The following is a 21,196-nucleotide window of genomic DNA, read 5'->3' on the forward strand; positions in this document are numbered from 1 at the left end:
CACAGAAGAGTTGTGACCTTGTCCTGTGCAACTTTTGAAGACCAGGGAATTATTCCAGATGGGAAACTATAACTCCTTTTCTCCCAGGGGGGCATTTGATGAAACTGTCTGACTAGCTGGCAGGCGGTACTCATTTTAAAGAGGTTGTGCTATTGACTCCAGAGTTGGCTTGACAGAATGGGTGCAAAGCACGCATATAGGCATTACAAAAAGCTTTGATAGTGTAATGCACTACATCGGGTGTCATATTGCCACCTTGAAATGCAAGGCCTTCCATTGGGGAGGATCACAGCTGCTGTGTGGCCATTTCAAATGTTTGTGCTGCTTTAGTTAAAAGGTGGGATCGATTAATGAGTAGACAAGCACAAATGACAGTCTGCGTTTGGAAAATGAAAGCAGGTTGTGCCAAACACACCTTAGGACACCAGCACCAATGTGTGGCATTGTTTAATCAGGCCTTTCGTGGCGAATACAAAAGAATACTGTGTTTTGTTTGCCGTTATTTAGTCTGAACATGACAACCTTGTACTCCATACAGCCAAATGCATTTTCTTACAGTAAAATTCAGCTTAGTACCTTCCAAATGTGGCAGCATGGTAGAATACCGACAAACAGTCAATGATGTTGCCAGACTCTCACCCAAAGTCAGAAGAAGAGCAAAAATAATACAGTAAAAGTACATAAATAGCACAGTAAACACTTAATCTCTCATCTAAAATGTATGTATTTTTGTTCTGATAAAATTACCTCAACTGTCTTTGCTGCCAGTTACTACAAACAAAACAAGAAGAAATGTTTCATTGGGATAATGCCTAGACCAGGAGCAGAAGTGAAATGACCCTTTCTGTACTGACACAGAACTGGATTTATTTGGGCGGGGCTGCATTGTTTGCTAGTTTCTATTGGCGTCCACTGCTGTTAAATAACTAGCCAGTATGATTGGCATTGGTGGGTCTCTACCCCATCTCACTCTTTTTTTTTAAATCAGTATTTATTTATTATTTTGGCAGCATGGTGTGTTTCCTCCGGGCACTCCGGTTTCCTTCCACATCCCAAAAAACATGCAACATTAATTGGACACTCTAAATTGCCTCCTAGGTGTGATTGTGAGTGTGACTGTTGTCTGTCTAGATGTGCCCTGCGATTGGCTGGCAACCAGTTCAAGGTGTACCCCACCTCCTGCCCGTTGACAGCTAGGATCGGCTCCAGCACTCCTGCGACCCTTGTGAGCATAAGTGGCTAAGAAAATGGATGGATGGATGGATGGATGGATGGATGGATGGATGATGAATTCATTATTTGACATTAATACTGCACTTTTCTGTTTATTCAGTATTTTATTTGCTAATACTGTACTGTATTACAAGAGGCATTTACCCTCAGACTAAGGTTATATGCATCACTACTGCCAGTATTGATTAACCTACTTGGAAAATGTAGTGAGCTAAACTACAAAATATACAGTCTGGATAAAATTAAGTTTTGGTGAACTAGAGCAACTCACATGTGAAATCTTGCATGCTAAGCTACAATAAAATGACAAAAGAAGCAAAGCAACACCAAAGATTTTTTGTTTTGTTTGTTTTTTAACATCAAACCAAGTTATGTTACTGTACTACTATTGGGTAAATGACAACTAACCATACCTCTGAGCTAATTACTGGAATTTGTTTTGTACATTGGAATGAAGGAATCATTTTTCAGGGAACTACCTACTGTACCTACCCAGTTGTATTCAAAACCCCTAGTAGGTAAAAATAATTTCTATGAATCAAGTGAAGTAAAAATATCAGTAATATTTTATTTATCAGGAGCTTTTTAGGCATAACCTGATAGCCAGGCCAGTCAGTAACTTTGTTAATTAATTTTGATACTGAAGACTGTAAACAGCAAATAAATGGCTAGTAAATGTGACACACAACTGAAAAGTTCTGCTAACAACCTCTCAAACGCTGTGGCTGTGTCTGTTGAATGCACTGAAACCATTCTCCACTCGACACCATCCACTCAAATATCACAACTGAAGCCAGCAGTTTACATGCACGATGAAAATGATGGTGCTAGCTTATACGATATAAAATCACAGTTGAATGCTCACCTTCAAAAGCGAATAATTACTGTGGACTATAATAATCAAATGAGCACTCAAGCTAACTTTACTCATAGGTGGGGACATAATGTGCGAAGCATGAAAACTAATTGGCAGGGATGTGAGGAAGCCGAGGGAGGGGGACAGTCGGTCCTAGCCCCATTCACTAGTAACAATGTATCCTTGAAGCCGTGTTGCCTCCGGTCAAATTCTGAATCCACCTCCTCTTCTCCTCCTCCTTTTTGGGATATTTAATAAATGACACATATAATGGGTATACACATTACTCACAGATTTTCAAGGCTAGCAACTTTTACTTTGGCACATATGCTACATTCTTTGTCTCCTTCGTGAAGAAAAAGAAAAACAAATGTGTAATAAAAGTAAAATGATGTTTTTATAATCCTTGTGCACTTGTACATTGAAGCAACTCAATTGCATTTTATCCTTTGACAGGATTTTAAAAACAATGTCTGCCTCCAGTCAGGCAGCATGGTAATTTAGTGATTAGCACTTCTGACTCACAGTCAGTAGATCTGGATTTCTAAAAATTGCCATTGGAACATCTTTGTCTAGAATGTGCATGTTATTCAATTATTTGTATAGTTTTCCTCTGGGGTACTCTGACTTCCTCACACATACAAAAACTCGAAATTTGCTCTAGGTGTGAGTGTAAAATAATTATCTGCACATGCCTGACAATCAATTGAATGGCAACAAGTGCAGGATGTACCCAGAGTAGGCTCCAACTCACCCGCAACTCCAATGAGTTCTTAAAATGTTGTATGTTATACAGTACTTGAACACCTCGACATAACATTCACCTAATCATCTCAACTTTAAAATTTGAATTACATCTTTATTATGTGATAATCCCTCTTTGAATGTTCCAAACTCTCTTTTTAATGCCATTGTTCCACCTAGTGTGGCAAGGTGGCTCAGCTGGTAAAGTGTTGGCTTCACAGTTCTGAGGACCCGAGTTCGATCTCGGTCCCGCCTGCGTGGTCACTGCATGTTCTCCATGTGCCTGCGTGGGTTTTCTCCCACATCACAGAAAACATGCAACATTAATTTGATGCTCTAAATTGCCCCATTGGTGTGATTGTGAGTCCGACAATTGTCTGTCTCCATGTGCCCTACGATTGGCTGGCAACCAGTTCCGGGTGTACCCCGCCTCCTGCCTGTTGACAGCTAGGATAGGCTCCAGCATTCCCTCGTGAGGATAAGCGGCAAAGAAAATGGATGGATGGATGGAGTGGTACACACGCCTGCCTGTGGTGCAGGCAGCGTGGGATCGATTCCCGCTCAGCGATGATGTTGATATCTGCCCTACAACTGACTTGCGACCAGTTCAGAGTGTAGTCCACTTTTCGCCCGAAGCTAACTGGAATAGGTTCCAGCTTTCCCGCAACGCTTGTGAGGATAAGTGGCTTGGATTGGATAATGACATATATATATATATATATATATATATATATATATATATCACATTTATGCGGTGCTCCCATTAGATTGTTTAGGTATACATATTGTGCTGGCAGTACATAATGTCATTTGACCTTGGTTTTGTAAAATATCAAATTTTCAAGGACTTTCAAAGAAATTTCAAATTGTAGCCATCCAATCTTAAAATGTTGTCTATACACCTTCCATTGTTCTATAAAGTGATCAGATGCATAACATGTCCTGTTTGCCTTGAGCCTGTTGATGATGAATTACTTAGCCTTTGTACTTTTCTCTCTTCTCTAATGCAGTAGTCGCTGATAGATATTTTCTTTGAGCGTTATTGCTTGATTTTTGATTTGCTCAGGCTGCTTCCTCTCAGCCGTGACTCCAGCTCTTCATGCTGTGATTGCTTTTGACATTTTAATAAGAACCATTCCTTTGGTGACCCCAAGGTATCCGGCGCAATGTGTTCTGAATCACAACAGGCGACACAAACCAGAGTGCAAGTGTGAACTGTCAGATTCTGATGTTTGTGTTCCCTTACCAATCCTTGTTAAGATTCAAGTTTTAACCTGACTGAATGAAAGAACCACCTGGTTTTTCCTTACCAATTTTCATACGAACAATGGAATAAAAGTACGGTATATTAAATTGTATATGTACTAGAAGTAATAATAATAATAATTATAATAACAATAATTTTTAATAATTGGCCGGCACGGTGGAGCAGCTGGAAAGCGTTGGGCTCACAGTTCTGAGGACCAGGGTTCAATCCCGGCCCCGCCTGTGTGGAATTTCTATGTTCTCCACCATGCCTGCATTGGTTTTCTCCGGGCACTCCAGTTTCCTCCCACATCCACCAAAACATGTATTAATTGAGTGTGAGTGCGACTGTTGTCTATCTCCATGTGCCCTGCGATTGGCTGGCAACCAGTTCAGGGTGTACCCCGCCTCCTGCCCGATGACGGCTGGGATAGGGTCCAGCACTCCTGTGACCCTTGTGAGGATAAGTAGCGAATAAAATGGATGGATGGATAATTAATAATAATGAATAAATAAAATGGGGATTTGAATGTGTCCATACATAAAAGTAATGTTTTTTTTAAATTTGCAACAGTTTTCTGCGCCTTTATAGTAATGTCGAATCACTGACATAAGATAGAAACAAGTGCTTTAGAAGTAATGATAACTTCACTTTGTACACCCTGTTTACAACGATGTCCAGCGGCTGAAGTTGCTTCGTCAAGCCTCCTGGAATAATAGCAAGCTCAAAGTTTTTTTGCCGCACTTTTTTTTTCTTTTTCCATGGCAGTTGTTTGTTCTTTGATCATTGATGCATTGCTCGAGTTGTTGTTTCCAAGGATACTCGGCTTCATCTTCTTTAATTGGCGAAGCTCGTTTTCCTGTTTCCTCCACTTTAGCAGCATACATTCGTTAAGCTTGAAATCTCTCATAGCTATTCAATTCCCATTTTTCTCCTCACAACTGATAGCTTTCAGTTCAAACTGTGCATCGTAAGTGTGTCTTTTTGCTGCTGCCATTTTTGGGCATCCTTAGCCAAAACAATGTTGGTCAGCAGAAAACATATACCGACATCATATACCTTCTGGGGGGGGCGTGCCTTTAGTGTCCTTTCCCATGCCCACACTTCCACCTGTAATGTCCGGATGCTATGCTTTCATACATCTGCCTTTCCTCTATATAAGCAGCGTGTTAGCATGAAATGCTCCTAGTCAGTTACAGATTTTGGACGTCGGTGAATACATGAAGCACTCTCCATTATAAGGTGCCCCGTACATTTTGGAGAAAATTTAAGACGTTTAAGTGTGCCTTAAAGTCGGGAAAATACGGTAATCTCTGTGATGCTTTCCCCCTTACACATGCTGTAGTTACCTTTCAGCTGAGGTGAGTAAATTGGCCAAATATTGCACTCAAGCCAGAGTACTGTTACAAGTTTCAAGTTTTTGTTTTGTCATTGCATACAAGCACAACTGAATTGCAAGTTACTTTAGAATATGACTCAAGTAAAAGTAAATAGTAGCCTTCCAAAAAATTATTTGAGCAGGAGCAAGAAAGTACCTAGTGAAAAATCCTACTCTAGTACTGAGTTACTAGTTAGTAGATTCTGATTTTTAAAAGTGGAATATGAATTTTAACTAAAATAAAAATACATAAAATATGTATGTGCAAATTTAGATATTGATGAATAATATCAATGTAAAATGTAATTATCACAATCTTTATAAAATAAAATTGGGCAGCACATTGGTCAATTGGTTAGTAGAACTGCCTCACACTTCTGAGGACCAAATCTGGCCTCAGTTGTGAGGTATTTCCATGTTCTCCATGTGCCTGTGTAGGTTTTCTCCAGAGGCTCAGGTTTCCTCCCACATCCCCGAATACATGTAACGTTAGTGTCTTTGTCTCCATTGTGCCCTCACACCCAATTGCACACCTACTCCAAAGCATTTCTGGTCAACATTTTTTTTTGTTTTGGAAAGAAATCCAGCAAAAATAACTTTTGCAAATGCCGAAGTGTTGCTCCGGAGTCTAGTGCAATCCCTGAGTCGACTCCTGCACCTAGCCCACAGTGGAACTGCCATGGGCAGAACAGAAGGAAGTAGAAGAGAGGTAAGCGCAGAGGTGTATGAGCTAGATTTGCAGCTAACCCACACCGGCAAGCTCTCCTTTCCATTTCCCTGGCTAACGTACGCTCGCTGGACAAGATGGACTATATCGCTTTATTCTACACATCTACGAAAAATGTGAGTGAGTGCTGTGTCTTTCTATTTGTGGAAAGGTGGCTCATCTATGGCATCCCGGACCACGCCTTTCAGCTCAGCCGGCTACCGGGCAAACAAAGCACTAGTGGAGGGAGGGAAGACTCACTGGAGGGGACTTTGTGTTTACATCAGTGATACGTGGTGCACGACGCCGCCGTAGCTTGTAAACACTGTTCACCGTTGCTGGAGTTTAGGACCATCAAGTACAGGTCTTTTTAACCTGTCTAGGAAATTTACTGCCGTTCTTCTGTCAGCCAATTATATCCCTTCCATCTCAACCAGCAACAGGAGCAAGCCACTGTACTAACTTCAGCAGTTAATCAGTGAACAGTGGACAGCCCACCCTGATTCCTTCATCATCCCTGCAGGGGATTTTAACCATATCAACCCAAGACAGTGTTTCCACAACTTCATGGACGTGTTGAATTTCCCACAAAGGCAATGACATGATGGACAATATTTTCACAACTCACAAAGGAGCATACAGAGTCCTCCGCTTGCAAATTGCCAACAGGGCGTCCATCAAGCTGAGGTGCCTGGAAGAGCGTCCCATTGACGTTGGCAAAGAGGTAACCACCCAAAACATCACAGACCTCCAGGAGTACACAAAGACCGTCAATGCCTCTAGGAAGAAGTCTATCTCCAGAAGCATCTCCATCAGGGCCAATAAGAAGCCATGCCTGATAGGGGAAGTCCACAGGCTTCAGAAGCCTCAGAATGCTGGGAACGTGGTGAGCCTAAAGACAGCCATGTCTAACCTGTCATGTGCCATCAGAGAACCTAAGAGGTAGTACTACAGGATGACTGCCAAGCGCTTCAGCGACAGCAGGGATGCCAGTAACCACTGCCATGATACGCAGACTATCACGGAATACAAGCCTCCCCTAAAACCTATGACAATTGCTCTTCTTTGCTGGATCAGCTCAATGATTTATTTGCTCTCTTTGAAGCAGACAACTACACGCCAGCACAGAAAATCCCACCACCTCCCAACGACTGGGTACTGCTGCTGTTGTCGGACAGTGTGCAGGGATGATTCAGCAGGATGACATTCCTGGCCATGTCCTGAGAAACTGTCCTGATGAGCTCACAGCTGTTCTCAAAGACAACACCTCCCTGAGCCAAGCCGTTGTCGCGACCTGCCTCAAAGCCACCACCATCATCCCGGTCCCAAAGAAGCCAGCTCCCTCCTGCTACAATGACTACCACCACGTTGCCCTCACTTGCATCATTATGAAGTGCTTCAAGCGGCTAGTTATGGAAGAGGACATCAAGTCCTCCCTTCCCTGCCATGCTGGACCCCTACCAGTTTGCAAATCGGTCCAACTGCTTGACCGATGATGCTTTCTCCATTTCCCTCCATGTAGCCCCCACCCACCTGGAGACAAAAGACTCTCATGCCAGAATTTTGTTCTTCATCTTCAGCTCAGAATACAACACCGCCATCCCCCATCATGATCCTCTACAGAGGAATGATTGAGAGCATCCTGTGGAGCAGCATCACGATGTGGTACAGCACCTGCACTATCTCCTGCCACAAGATCCTGCAGCACACGGTGAGAGCAGGTGAAAAGAATATGAGTGTCTCTCTCCCCTCCCTTCTAGACATTTATCACACCCGCCAAACCTGCAAGGCCATCCGGATCACAGATGACCCAAACACCCATCACACTGCCTCTTCTGACTGTTAGTATCAGGGAGGAGACTGCAGAGCCTTTGAGCCAAAACTAGTAGCCTCAAAGACAGTTTCTTCTATCAGGCACTCCAGATGCTCAACACCCTCTCTGATTGGCCCTATTACCCCTACCTGACACCTACCACCACAATAGACTCAAGATCATAAATCCAGCTCATGCACAAACCACACTTAAAGCACTGTATTCATTTTACCCTTGCAGGACTGTGTATATTACCCAACGACTTATTATGCTGTTTATGGATGTCTATAATTAAATTTAATGTCCATAATCCTCAACCGTCCATATTGCTGCTCATAATGTCTGTTCCACACGTGTATGTGAGAATTGCAGTTGCTTTTGGTGACTTAGATTGACCATATTGTTTATAATGTTAATACTACAATGCACAATGTGCATATATTAAACAGCAGTTTATTTATATATTAACTGTTTAGTTATATTATTACAGCACAGCAGGTCTGAGAGGAATGCAATTTCAGGTATATCTTATGACATGTACACTATGTATAACATATCTGACAATAAAGTTACTTGAACTTGATTGAAGACTAAATTTCTCATAGGTGTGAATGTGAGTGCCAGGGTATCTGTGCCCTCCATTTGGCTAGCGGCCAGGGTGTTCAGGGTATACGCCACCTCCTGTTTGAAGATAGCTGGGATAGGCGGCAGTACACCTGGGACCATAAAGCGAAAAAACAGTTCAGAAAATGGATGGATGCAAGGATAAAATAAAATACATTTAAAATAACAAATGAAAGCAAATTCAGATCCAAGAAATGGTTTTGTTGGACATTGTTTGGACTTGTTAAACAGCACAACAGCATAAGATCACCAGGCAGATTACAAAAACTGGAACAAGGCTCCAGTGGTTATCAAAAATATTGACACCCCTATTCAAATGTCTGACCGAGATAGCCATCCATCCATCCATCCATCCATCCATCCATCCATCCATCCATCCATCCATCCATCCATCCGTCCGTCCGTCCGTCCTCCGTCCCTCCATCCATCCATCCATCCATCCATCCATCCATCCATTTTCTACTGCTTCTCCAGGTTGGGTTGGGTCACGGAGGAAGTAGCTTCAGCGGGGATACCCAGACTTCCCTTTTCCTGACCACTTCTTTCAGCTCTTCCGGAGGCATCGCGAGAATTTCCCGGGCCATCTGAGAGACATAGTCTCTCCAGCATGTCCTGGGTCATCCCCGGGGTCTCTTTCCAGTGGGACATGCCCGGAACACCTCACCAGGGAGGCTTCCAGGAGGCATCCGGATTGGGTGCCCCAGCCCCATCATCTGGCTCCTCTCAATGTGGAGGAGCAGCGGCTCGACACTGAGCCCCTCCTGGATGACCGGCTTCTCACCCTATCTCTAAGAGAGAGCCCGGACACCCTGCGGAGGAAACACATTTCGGCCGTTTGTATCCGCGATCTTGTTCTTTCGGCCACAACATACAGCTCATGCCCTTAGGTGAGGGAAGGAATGTAGAACAACTGATAAATTGAGAAAAAAAAAATTCACCTTTTGACTTAGCTCCCTCTTCACCACAACGGACCAATACAATGTCCGCATCACTGCAAACGCTGCACCGATCCGTCTGTCATTCTTCCGCTTCATTCTTCCCTCACTCGTGAACAACACCCAATGATTCTTGAACTGCTCTACTTGGGGCAGGATCTCAATCCCAACCCGAAGAAGGCATGCCACCCTTATCCGACTGAGGACCATGGTCTCTAATTTGGAGGTGCTTATTCCCATCCCAGCTAACTAACCCTTACCCTACGGACCAAACTCTGACAGCAGTCGTACAGGGACCAAACAGCCCGTATCAGGGGACTTGGTACCCCATACTCCCAAAGAACACCCCACAAGACTCCCCGAGGGACACAGTCGAACGCCTTCTCCAAGTCCACAAAACATAAGTAGAGTGGTTGGCCGAACTCCCGTGCACCCTCGAGGATCCTGCCGAAGGTGTAGAGCTGGTCCTTTATCCTACAGCCAGGACGAAAACCACATTGCCCTTCCTGGATCTAAGATTTGACTTCCCGATGAACCCTCTTCTCCAGCACCCATGAATAGACCTTACCAGGGAGGCTGAGTAGTGTGATCCCCCTGTAGTTGAAACACACCCTCCGGTCACCCTTCTTGAAAAGGGGGACCACCACCACAGTCTTCCAATCCAGAGGCAGTGCCGTTGATCTCCATGCGATGTTGCAGAGGCGTGTCAACCAGGACGACATCCAGAGCCTTTAGGAAGTCCGGGCGAATCTCATCCAAACCCCGGGCCATGCCACCAAGGAGGTTTTTAACCACCTTAGTGACCTCAACCCCAGAGATAGAACATACTGCCTCAGAGAACCGAGACTCAGCTTCTTCATGGGAAGGCGTATTGGTGGAATTGATGAGATCTTCAAAGGATTCTCCCCACCGACTCACAACATAGCAAGTTGAGGTCAGCAGTGCCCCATCCCCACTATACACGGTTTTGACGGTGCACTGCTTCCCCCTCCTGAGACACCGGATGGTGGACCAGAATTTCCTCAAAGCCGTTTATAATTTAACGCCAAAGTCGATCATCAAACTATGGCCTAGGGTGTCCCGGTGACAGGTGCACATGTGGACGCCCCTATGCCTGAACATGGGGTTCATTATGGATAATCCCTGATGAGCACAAAAGTCAAATATCAGATCACCACTCAGGTTCTGATCAGGTACAGGGGGGGGCAGGCGTTCTTCCCAATAACAACACCCTTCCAGGTCTCACTGTCATTGCCCACGGGATCATTGAAGTCCCCCAGCAGAATGATGGGGTCCCCAGAGGGAGTGCGTCTGTTGTTAGTTAGAAGTGATCCGCATATAATGTAAATATGGCTCAAAACAATTGGGTAATATTGCCCAGGGGATTTCATTTGGTTGTGAGATGTTCTCTTCTTCAAAAATAGCTTCTGTGTCTGAAGGGGCGTGTCCCATAGTTGGTGCCAGAGCGTGTTTTCAATGGTGAATGTCCGCGGTGACGTCACAGACAGTATATGCAGCCAATATGGCAACCGCCTGGATGTCGAATTACACTTCCGCAACTTTGCGCATGGATGACACGCTCTCCACTCATATTTATTTTTTCGTATAGATATTGAAGTGAATAATGTTATATGTATTTTTCATTTCAATATCTATTTTAGAATGTTTATAGGGATGACACTTGGGCTTTAATGGTGTCCTTCAAAAATATTCTTTCCAATTGTAGCTTCTGGCTCCTCATCATGTGTGATTTGTTGTGGTTATTTTCATCTTTGTGTTGTTTCTTGATAACTTTAGCATATACAATATGCATAAAATCCAATGTCAGGTTGAGAGATAAAGACAAGGTTTAATGGCAGACTAAAATCCATTGCTATTGTTGAGGGTTTTAAGACCAAAAGTACACCGGGTGCCCTCGTTTTCAATTAATTTTGAAAGTCAAAATCACATATAGTGTTGCATCACAATAGTTTATGCAAAAAAAATTACACTTAATCTTTGACACCCATCAATCAGGTGAGGTTGGACAGAGCAGTTATCCAGGCACCAGTCAACACATTTCCATCTCTATCCATAATCACTCCCTTACCTGGTGCACATCCTTCCCATCTCTATCCCTCTCTCTGGCCAACCTGGAGATCTTTTTCTCTTTCTTTTGTGTCCAACCTGCTGTACATGTTGTCATATGCCTCTTCTTTAGCCTTTGCCACCTCTATCTTTTCCATACATTGCATCTCAATATATATTTGGCTCTCCTCAGTGCTCTCAATGTCCCACTTCTTCGCAAATCTCTTTCCTTGTATGACTTCCTGTAATTTGGGGTTCCACCACCAAGTCTCCTTCTCCCCTTTCCTACCAGAAGACACACCAAGTACTCTCTTGCCTATCTCTCTGATTACCTTGGCTGTAGTAGTCCAGTCTCCTGGGAGACTGGTTTCATGTCTTTCCGAAAGGCCGCACAACATTCCACCACATGGTTCTCTGCTCTACCTTTGTGTTCTTAATCTTCGTACCCACCAACAGAGTCATCCTAAACACCACCATCCTATGCTCTCCCCTGCTACTACTACCTTACAGTCAGTAACCTCCTTCAGATTACATTGTCTGCACAAAATATATTCCACCTGGGTGATTCTACCTCGGCTCGTGTAGGTTGCTGTATGTTCCTGCCTCTTCTGGAAAAAAAAAATGTTCACTACGGCCATTTCCATCCTTTTTGTAAAGTCCTCTACCATCTGTCCTTCAAAGTTCCTTTCCTGGATGCCGTACTTGCCCATCACTTCTTCATCAGCCCTGTTTCCTTCACCAACATGTCCATTACAATCTGCACCAATTACAACTCTCTCTCTGCCTGGGATGCTCAGAACTACTTAATCTAGTTCCTTCCAGAATTTGTCTTTCACTTCTAGGTTACAGCTTACCTGTGGGCCATAGCTGCTAACAACATTATACACAATACCCTCAATTTCAAATTTCAGCCTCATCATTCAATCTGATACTCTTTTCACCTTCAAGACATTTTTAGCCAGCTCTTCCTTTAAAATCACCCATACTCCATTTCTCTTCCCATCTACTCCATGGCAGAATAATTCAAACCCTGCTCCTAAACTTCTAGCCTTACTACCTCTCTCTATTGTGCTCTCTTGGATGCACAATATATCAATGTTTCTAATAATCATCATGTCAACCAACTCCTGTCAGTCCCAACATTCAAAATCCCTAGACTTAGTTGTAGGCTCTGTGCATTCCTCTTCTTCTTCTGCCGACGAATCCAGCTTCCTCCTTTTCTTTGTCTTTGACCAACAGTAGTTGAAATTCCACCGATGCCCTACAGATTAGTGGCTGCCGGGGCGGGATTTGTTAACCCGGGCAACAACCGATCCAGTTTGAGATTCTGTAGATGAATGCTCATATTTGTTTGCCACAGATTTACGCCGGATGCCCTTCCTGTTGCAATCCTCTGCATTTCTCCAGGCTTGGAACCAGCCTACAGATTGCACTGACTTGTCCCCCCATAGGGTTGCATTCAACCATGTCATTTATTTCTCCTAATTAATCACAGCTGAAGCTGTTCCATGGTGAACATTTACCATTGTGGTAGCATTGACAAGCTAATGACAGCAAAAGCTAATAGCTAGTGTAATTTTTCTACCCAGAAGCACAGAGTAATAATGCCACACATTTGCCTTTTCCAAACATGGATTAGAGATTGTGCGGCAAATGTGAGATTTATATCTGCCCACATTCCTCATCTCGACTGCCAGATGACTGGATGGCAATGATGCACAACCGCAGTGATGCAGTGAAACATATGCAACATTCACCTTCCAGTGAGCCAAAGAATATAAACCATGATGTTCCTTACCTGGCATTGCGGCACTTAAATCACTGATCCAGGATTATACGTTGGCCTCAGGTTGTTTACAGGTTGAGCAGCCATGTCATGTCCACTGGACTAAGCTTAATACAGTTTTCCCAGAGATTCTAATGATGGATTTTCTCTTTTTAAAGATGTTCTATTTTTTTTCTTCCCCTCTTTGGAGTGAAAACAAGTTTGAAATTGTACCAGCTGATGTGCATTTATTTCCTTAAATTAGTTTATCATGGTCATCTACTTATGCTATTTCAGCTCGTTCTTCATTTCCTAATTAACATTGTTATCATACCAGTTCAATGTGCAGTATAATCAAATGTTTTGGGCATCAGTACATCTAGTTGTTTAATCATTTAGTTAAAGGCATTTGGATGTGGAGGTTTCAGGGCAAAATATTAAGAAATATGAATTACTGTAGTGTAGTTTGTGTGTCCATTTGTTTGTTGGTGAACTGACTACTTCCTGGTTGATGGATAGTGCTGAAGAAGGGAGGGGTTGACATTGCATTGATGCCTGAGTGACTGACATGGTGAAAATAAGCATATCTATCTGCATTTTTTACTATGTCCAAATGACAATTGTGAGGATAAGGTCATTGAATAAATTTGTTGACAATTACTTTTATCCAGCACTTTCCTTGATATCTATAGTAAGGGAAGTCTGAAATTTGTATTTCATTGTCTGGCATGGTGATTCATCATTTTCATCATCTTTTATTTAAATGCCAACAATGGGAACAGATGTCCCCCTCCATCCTATAAATTCTGTGTGTACAGTATATTTGAGGAACATGTGAGTTTTTCCTTTTCCCTTCCTGTGTGCTTTAGTAGGGGTCTTACGAGACTACCCCCATCATTCCTCTATCAGATAAAACACATGTCTGTCATGCTTTCTGTACTGTTCCCTCCAGCATCTCATCAGACATCCCAGCAGGTACCACAGGGGTCCATTTACACTCTGATTAAGCAACCAGTCCCTTGCCACTTGGCTGCAAAATGATTTCATAAACAAAGATAAAAGTTGCAATGTCTTCCCCTCGTAAAAAGGCCCTTATGTGAAAAAAAAATGTCTTGTAAGCAATCTGCACGCCTTCCAAACAAGAGTTACTTTCTACTGTATGTGTGTGTGTGTGTATCACTCACTCACACACTCGCTCTCTCACTCTCTCTCTCTCTCTCTAACCCTCTCTCTCTCTCTCTCTCTCTCTCTCTCTCTCTCTCTCTCTCTCTCTCTCTCTCACACACACACACACGCACACTCACTTGTTCTCTTGTTTCTGTCTCTCTTCCTCCCCAAAAAGTCTTTTCAGTTTCGCATAATTATTCCAATTTAAAGTTAATTAATTAATATTGTGACCTGTTTGCCCCGCTCTCATTCCTCCATCTGTATTGTCTTCCAGCTGAGAAAGGCAGTGATGGACCACATCTCAGACTCCTTCCTGGAGACCAATGTCCCTCTGCTGGTGCTCATCGAAGCGGCCAAGAGTGGAAATGAGAAGGAGGTCAAGGAGTATGCCCAGGTGTTCCGTGAACATGCCAACAAGCTTGTGGAGGTCAGTCCTACATTACATATGTACATACATTCTCTCTATCGCACCTCCACACATACACAAACACACACACACTCTCATTCACCACGACATACAGCAGGTGCACATATAGAATGAAGCCGGTTAGGGCATGTGGGATACAATTAACACTTTAATTGACAAAAACCTTGGTAATCAGGCAATTGAAACAAAACCAATTGAAAATTAATTGCAATACATTTAGTCGACATTGAAAGACATTTACCTTAATTTGTTTTGTATAAAGCATGTTTTATTCCCCCTAAAAATGTCTAAAGACGACTGTGCACATTAGACAGACATTCAAGCTTTCCAATTTTATAAATGCAAGCCACTTTCTAAAGGTTATGAAAAAGCTGTACACTTTCTTTCCAATATTCCTACATAGCCCAGATGTTTTCAGAGAGGTGTACACTTTCATTGTAGTACGTCACCGCTCCCTCGAGGTGATGATACATTTATATTTATAATATTATATTTATCTACGTATCTATATATGATGTTTCATTCCAATATGACAGGGATAAATATGACTGCATATACTGCCATTTGTGAAAATAATTTACTTTCTTTTTTCCCTTCTTTAATGTACACATAGCACCCCATATTCCAGCCATCCATTTTGTACTGTTTATCCGAGCTCAGGTCATGGTGACACCAGCTTTAGAAGGGATACCCAGATTTCCTTCTCCTTTTTCAGTCACAACTCACAAGTGGTAGCCATAGGTGAGGGTGGCAACATAAAGTGAGTGATAAATTGTGAACTTTGCCATTTGGTTTAGCTCCTTCTTTAATACAACAGATTGATTCAAAGTCTACATCACTGCAGATGCTACACCAGTCGGCCTGGTGAGCTCTCGTTCCATTTTTCTGTCACTCATGAACAAGACCCCAACATACTTGAACTCCGCCACTTGGGGCAGGATCTCATCCTGCCATGTCAGACTGGGATCTTCCCCCACCATCGGCGTCAACTCACCACCAGGTGGTGATCAGTTGACAGCTCCACACCTCTTTTCACTCAAGCGTCCAAGACGTCTACGCAAGTCCGATTACACAACCGCAAAGTCACTCATCGAACTGCAACCTCGGGTGTCCCAGTGCCAAGTGCACATGTGAACACCCTTACGGTGGAACATAATGTTCATTATGGACAATGTGTGATGAGCACAGAAGCCCAGGAACAGAACATCACTCGAGTTCTGATATTATTCCCAATCATGGCTTTCCCGGTCTTACTGTCATTGCCCATGTCAGCATTCAAGTCTCCCACCAGAAAGATTGAGTCCCCAGCAGGACCCCCTCTAAGGACTTCTAAAAAGGTGGGTATTCTGAACTTTTGTTTAGTGCATCAGCACAAACAACAGACAGGACCCGTCCCACCACCTGATGCTGAAGGGATGCTACCTTCTCTTCCACTGGGGTGAACCCAACGTATAGGCACCAAGACAGGGATCAATAAGTATACCCACAACGGGTCGCCGTCTCTTACTGTGTGCAACTCTAGACTGGAAAAGATTCCAAGCGCTCTCGAGAGGTCTGTTACCAAAGGTGGAGGTGAGTCCGACTTAATCGAGTCAGAACTTCTCGACCTCTCACACTTGCTCACCCTCCTTCCATACCAGAGAGGTGACGTTTCACGTACCTAGGGCCAGCTACTGTAGCTGGGGATAGAATTGTCAAGGTCCCTGCCTTTGGCCACTACACAGTTAGCACTGCACCCGACCATGTATCTCTCTCTCTCTCTCTCTCTCTCTCTCTCTCTCTATATATATATATATATAATATATATATATATATATAATATATATATATATATATATATATATATATATTTATTTATTTTTTTTTTTTTCTATGACTAATAACTAAACTGCAACCATCATCATTTTCTTTATGGTTATGTTTTGTTAGATGATAACACTTTTCTGAAGTGCTAGTTTAGTTTGAAACCCATTAAAATAAAATTAAATGTTTTGCCTGACCCTTCATGTTTTCTTTAAAGATTTGTACCCACCTGACAAATTTTTGGTGGGTAATCAACCATGAACAGAAGAGTCTCTGCTGGGATGAAGGGCAAATTTTATAAAACTGTGGTGAGGCCGGCCATGATGTATGGATTAGAGATGGTGGCACTGAAAAGACATCAGGAAGCAGAACTGGAGGGAGCAGATATGAAGATGCTGGGGTTCTTGCTTGGAGTGAACAGGTTGGATAGGATTAGAAATGAGCTCATTAGAGGGACAGCCAGACTTAGACTTAAGACTTGGATGTTTTGGACATGTTCAGAGGCGAGATACTGAATATATTGGTAGAAAGGTGCTGAGGAAGGAGCTGCCAGGCAAAAGAGCGAGAGGAAGACCAAAGAAAACGTTGATAGATATTGTAAGGGAGGACATAAGGAAAGTGGTGTTAGAAAAGAAGATGCTAGAAGATGATAATGGGCTTAGATGGAAAAAGATGACACGCTGTGGCGACCCCTAACCGGACAAGCCGAAGGAAAAGAAGAAGAATCAAACATATGAACACAGTTTTTTTTTTCTCATTTACTAAATCAAGCTAGAGCTATGAATTTCTAAATAAGGGGAAATAAATTAAAAATGAAGGGTTATGTGTTCAAAGAAAGTGCCTAACTTTAGAAAAATATTTGATAAAAATAAAAATGTTTTGCTCATATTTGTAGAAGAAAAATCATGCACTGTAAAAGTGCATGATTCATAGGGAGAAGGGTTTTCCGGAATTTTGAGGTAAACTTTTGGGTGTGTTTTAGAAACTTTATACTGTTTATGTTTACTACTGCTACTGTTTCAATGCATACATCACTCTCGCCTAGACATGGATATGACATGGTCATGGTGACAGTAACAGTAACTTTGTATTGAGCAGCTAGCAGTCAGTAAAAAGTATCTCTCTTTCTCTCTCTCTCTCACACACACACACACACACACACACACACACACACACACACACACACACACATTAACACACACACATGTATATAGAACAATGGGATCTGGTGTGAGGACAATCTATTGAGTACTTGGTTGATGTTATTTGAGGTCCACTTTTAAATGAAGGGAATATGTGTTTGTATTGGCATTAGGACCACTTTTAAACATCCCACACAAGCTGATGTTTGTCATCCTTGCTGATTTCCGTTTAACCATTAATGTGAGTTATGCCACTTTCCCATAAGACCCACTTTATACATTCATTAATAGGCAGTGAAATATAGTCCACAGTTATGTGTATGTATTTATTTATGTTCAGGTCAATAATTCTGATAAAGAAGTTACAAGTCCTTGTGATTGTGCCTCTACAGTGTTAACTTTTCTCACTTGTATGAACATGAAAGTGGAAATTGAGCTCTAGAAAGGTCTTCAAAGGGGTTTCAAAAAACCTTTAACATAACCACAATGTGATAAATTCCTCTGCCCTTGAATGTGAGTTCCTTTTTGTTCTCATGACCCATTCAAAGTAACCTTTTGCTTAATATACTGTCACTTAAGACGACACCTCTGCTTCCATTGACTTGAGCTGTGGGTGATTTGAGTGACCTTTTGGTCCACCCAGGCTGTTTGCTGATGAGCTAGGCCAACTACCTCGACGGATGCTGCTCTCTCCTTTATGCCCGACATTAAAACTTTGTTCAGCCAAGGACACCAGGGCAGATGAAATCTGCTATAACCTTTTGATGCATTCTTCAAGTCTTATGGCAAATGATTTTCTTCACATGCATCTTTGTTTTTTTTTTGTTTGTTTGTTTGACTCAAGCACTTGGCATCAGATATTCTGCAGTCATTTGGATGCTAAAAAGACAATGCCTCCGCAATAGCTTATTTTAAGTATGTGTATTTGCAGTGTGTTGGCAGGTGAAAAGCATTTTACTCAGACTACATCGTAGAGACTGACATGTCTGTGTGTCTTTCCTTTGATCCATGAAAATGTAAGAGTTTTGTGGAGGCAATTTGAATATGCACTGCACACTGGAAAGAAAAAGAAACAGTATCTGGGGAGTACAGATTTTAACACATAGAATACAAATTAATATTATGGTAGTGACGCAATATACTTTACATGTTAAATCTTGTTAAATCACAAAGTCCCTGTGACTCGCCACAAATTTGGGAAAAGTAAGTTCAAATTCACAAGCCACACCTGAACCTGATTACCACAGTATTTGGTGAATCAAAAAATCACTTACAGTAAATAGATGCTTGAGTTCAGTTTTTGCTGCCAAGGGTGGCACAACCCATTATTCGGTTCACCTTACTGAACTGGCCATCAGGATGATTTCAATTTGTTGTTCTTTATTCAAATGCATTCTGAAATATAAAGAAATACATGTGAGAACCATCAGACAAGGAATTTGTCTCCGATAGTTCTTTAACAAATTATGCAAGGGACTCGTTATGCCAACCCCTGATCAGGAAAAGCTGATGTTGGAGCCACTCGATTTGTACTGTATTGCAAACAAACCACGATAAAAAATATACATTTAGGACAGTACACAGTGAGACTAAGCAACATAAGCTATCTTATAATGTAGTAATACTGATACAATGACAATTGTGCAAATGATGCAAATTCATTAAGTGTCGTAGTCAGGGTCACGTGCAACATACAATGCCTGTTTTTGGGATGTAGGAGGAAACCAGAGTGCACAGAGGAAAGCCATGCAAGCATAGGGAGAAACTGCAAATTCCACACAGGTGGGGGCTTGCATTTGAATCCCAGTCCTCAGACCTGTGAAGCAGACATTCTAAGCAGTCAGCCACCATGTCGCCTCTGAATAGTGCTTCTCTACTCTGGTTTTCATGAAATCATAAAAGTACCTTAGTTTGCAAAAATCCAGACTTCACCTTCAATTCTGTATACTTTTATTTTTACCACACTTAACGATTCCTCTTGAACTCCAATTGTTAAATTCCATTAACCATTGTAAGGTAAGGTTGTGCACAGAGATGAGAAACTATTCTGCTCTAGCAGGAAGTTATTTTGAGATGAACTAATTATCTGAATTAATCAATATCTCTTGTACATATCCATCCATGTAGTCAGCATATTCATAAAAACTGATGAAAATGATTTGCATTCAATCCGTCTTCATGTTAAAGGTCTCATTGTTCACCATTTTTTAATTCTATTTCTACATACCACAGTGTATTTTGTGGCGGATGGATGGCTACATTTGTAATTAAAAAATATATATCATTATTATACCACTATTATACAACAACCCAATCATGTTTCAGTATATACTTTATATTGTCATAGCTTTTCAGTGCATACAAAGCTGCATTCCCAGCTTTCCATCAAGACATTAGTACACCCCTCACGGATGTGTTATAATTCATCTAACCACATTAATGAATATCCAATCTTTTAAAAGTTGCTATGATTCCTTTATATTGAACTGCAGTGAAAATGTGCATGTGACGTAGAAAGACGTAGAAAGGATGTTACGCTCCATCTTTTTCGAACATCAGAATAAGGACTTTGTCTGACCCTGACTCGGTCTTAGTCTTTATCGTGATGTACAGTGTTGATGCAACAGTTTGTGCTCTAGCTTATGTTAAATATAGTTTATTCAGATCAGTCTCCAGTCATAAGTTAAATAGTGTGATGTGCTCATACAGCCTTCCAATTCTAACTTTGTAAGTCCTACTTATGGACGTGCTGAAGCCTTTAACATGATAAATGTAAGGTTGGATTTCCAGTTTCCCAATGCATACGCTCATTTGCTCACTTATATGTATGGTACTTTTTCTGCTCTCCCAAAAACCTTTTGGGTGGATTGTCAAACAAGTCACCGAAGCACCCATTGTCATTTGAGCTATAGGCAGGAGGTCAAGTTTTGTATAAAAACTACAAAATTGTATTTACTATCAGCTCCAGAGTATTGGGCCCACCTAAAATAGTTTTATTTTGACTAGACATTTCTTTTTCATTATTAGAAGAGTAAGGAAGCTTTTTAAAACTATAAGAACTCTCCCATATAAATAAAATACCCCATCATGAATGTTCAACAACTATATTTAAAGCATTTGAAAACTCCCACACTCAGTTTGAATTAGGGGACAATGTCTTTCACTGAATGAGGAGCGATTATTTGACCAGTCATAAAATTATTACATGATTTATGTCAGATTTGAAACAATTGATGCGGCATTGTGGTCAACTGGTTTGGATATCTGCCTCACAGTTCTGAGGATCCATG

At 41.9% G+C, this 21,196-nt stretch overlaps 1 protein-coding gene across 2 annotated transcripts in view; it reads left to right on the forward strand.

Moving 5' to 3' along the window:
• The window catches only part of ctnna2 (catenin (cadherin-associated protein), alpha 2), a 385,655-nt gene that overhangs the window by 232,033 nt on the left and 132,426 nt on the right, over positions 1-21,196 (forward strand). For both annotated transcript variants that reach the window (XM_061830846.1, XM_061830847.1), the window contains one exon: positions 14,809-14,961. In XM_061830846.1, the coding sequence (XP_061686830.1) occupies positions 14,809-14,961 (153 nt within the window). The remainder of the gene's footprint in view (positions 1-14,808; positions 14,962-21,196) is intronic.

The sequence above is a fragment of the Syngnathoides biaculeatus genome, chromosome 9 (genome assembly GCF_019802595.1).
Source record: "Syngnathoides biaculeatus isolate LvHL_M chromosome 9, ASM1980259v1, whole genome shotgun sequence".
Lineage (NCBI taxonomy): Eukaryota > Metazoa > Chordata > Actinopteri > Syngnathiformes > Syngnathidae > Syngnathoides > Syngnathoides biaculeatus.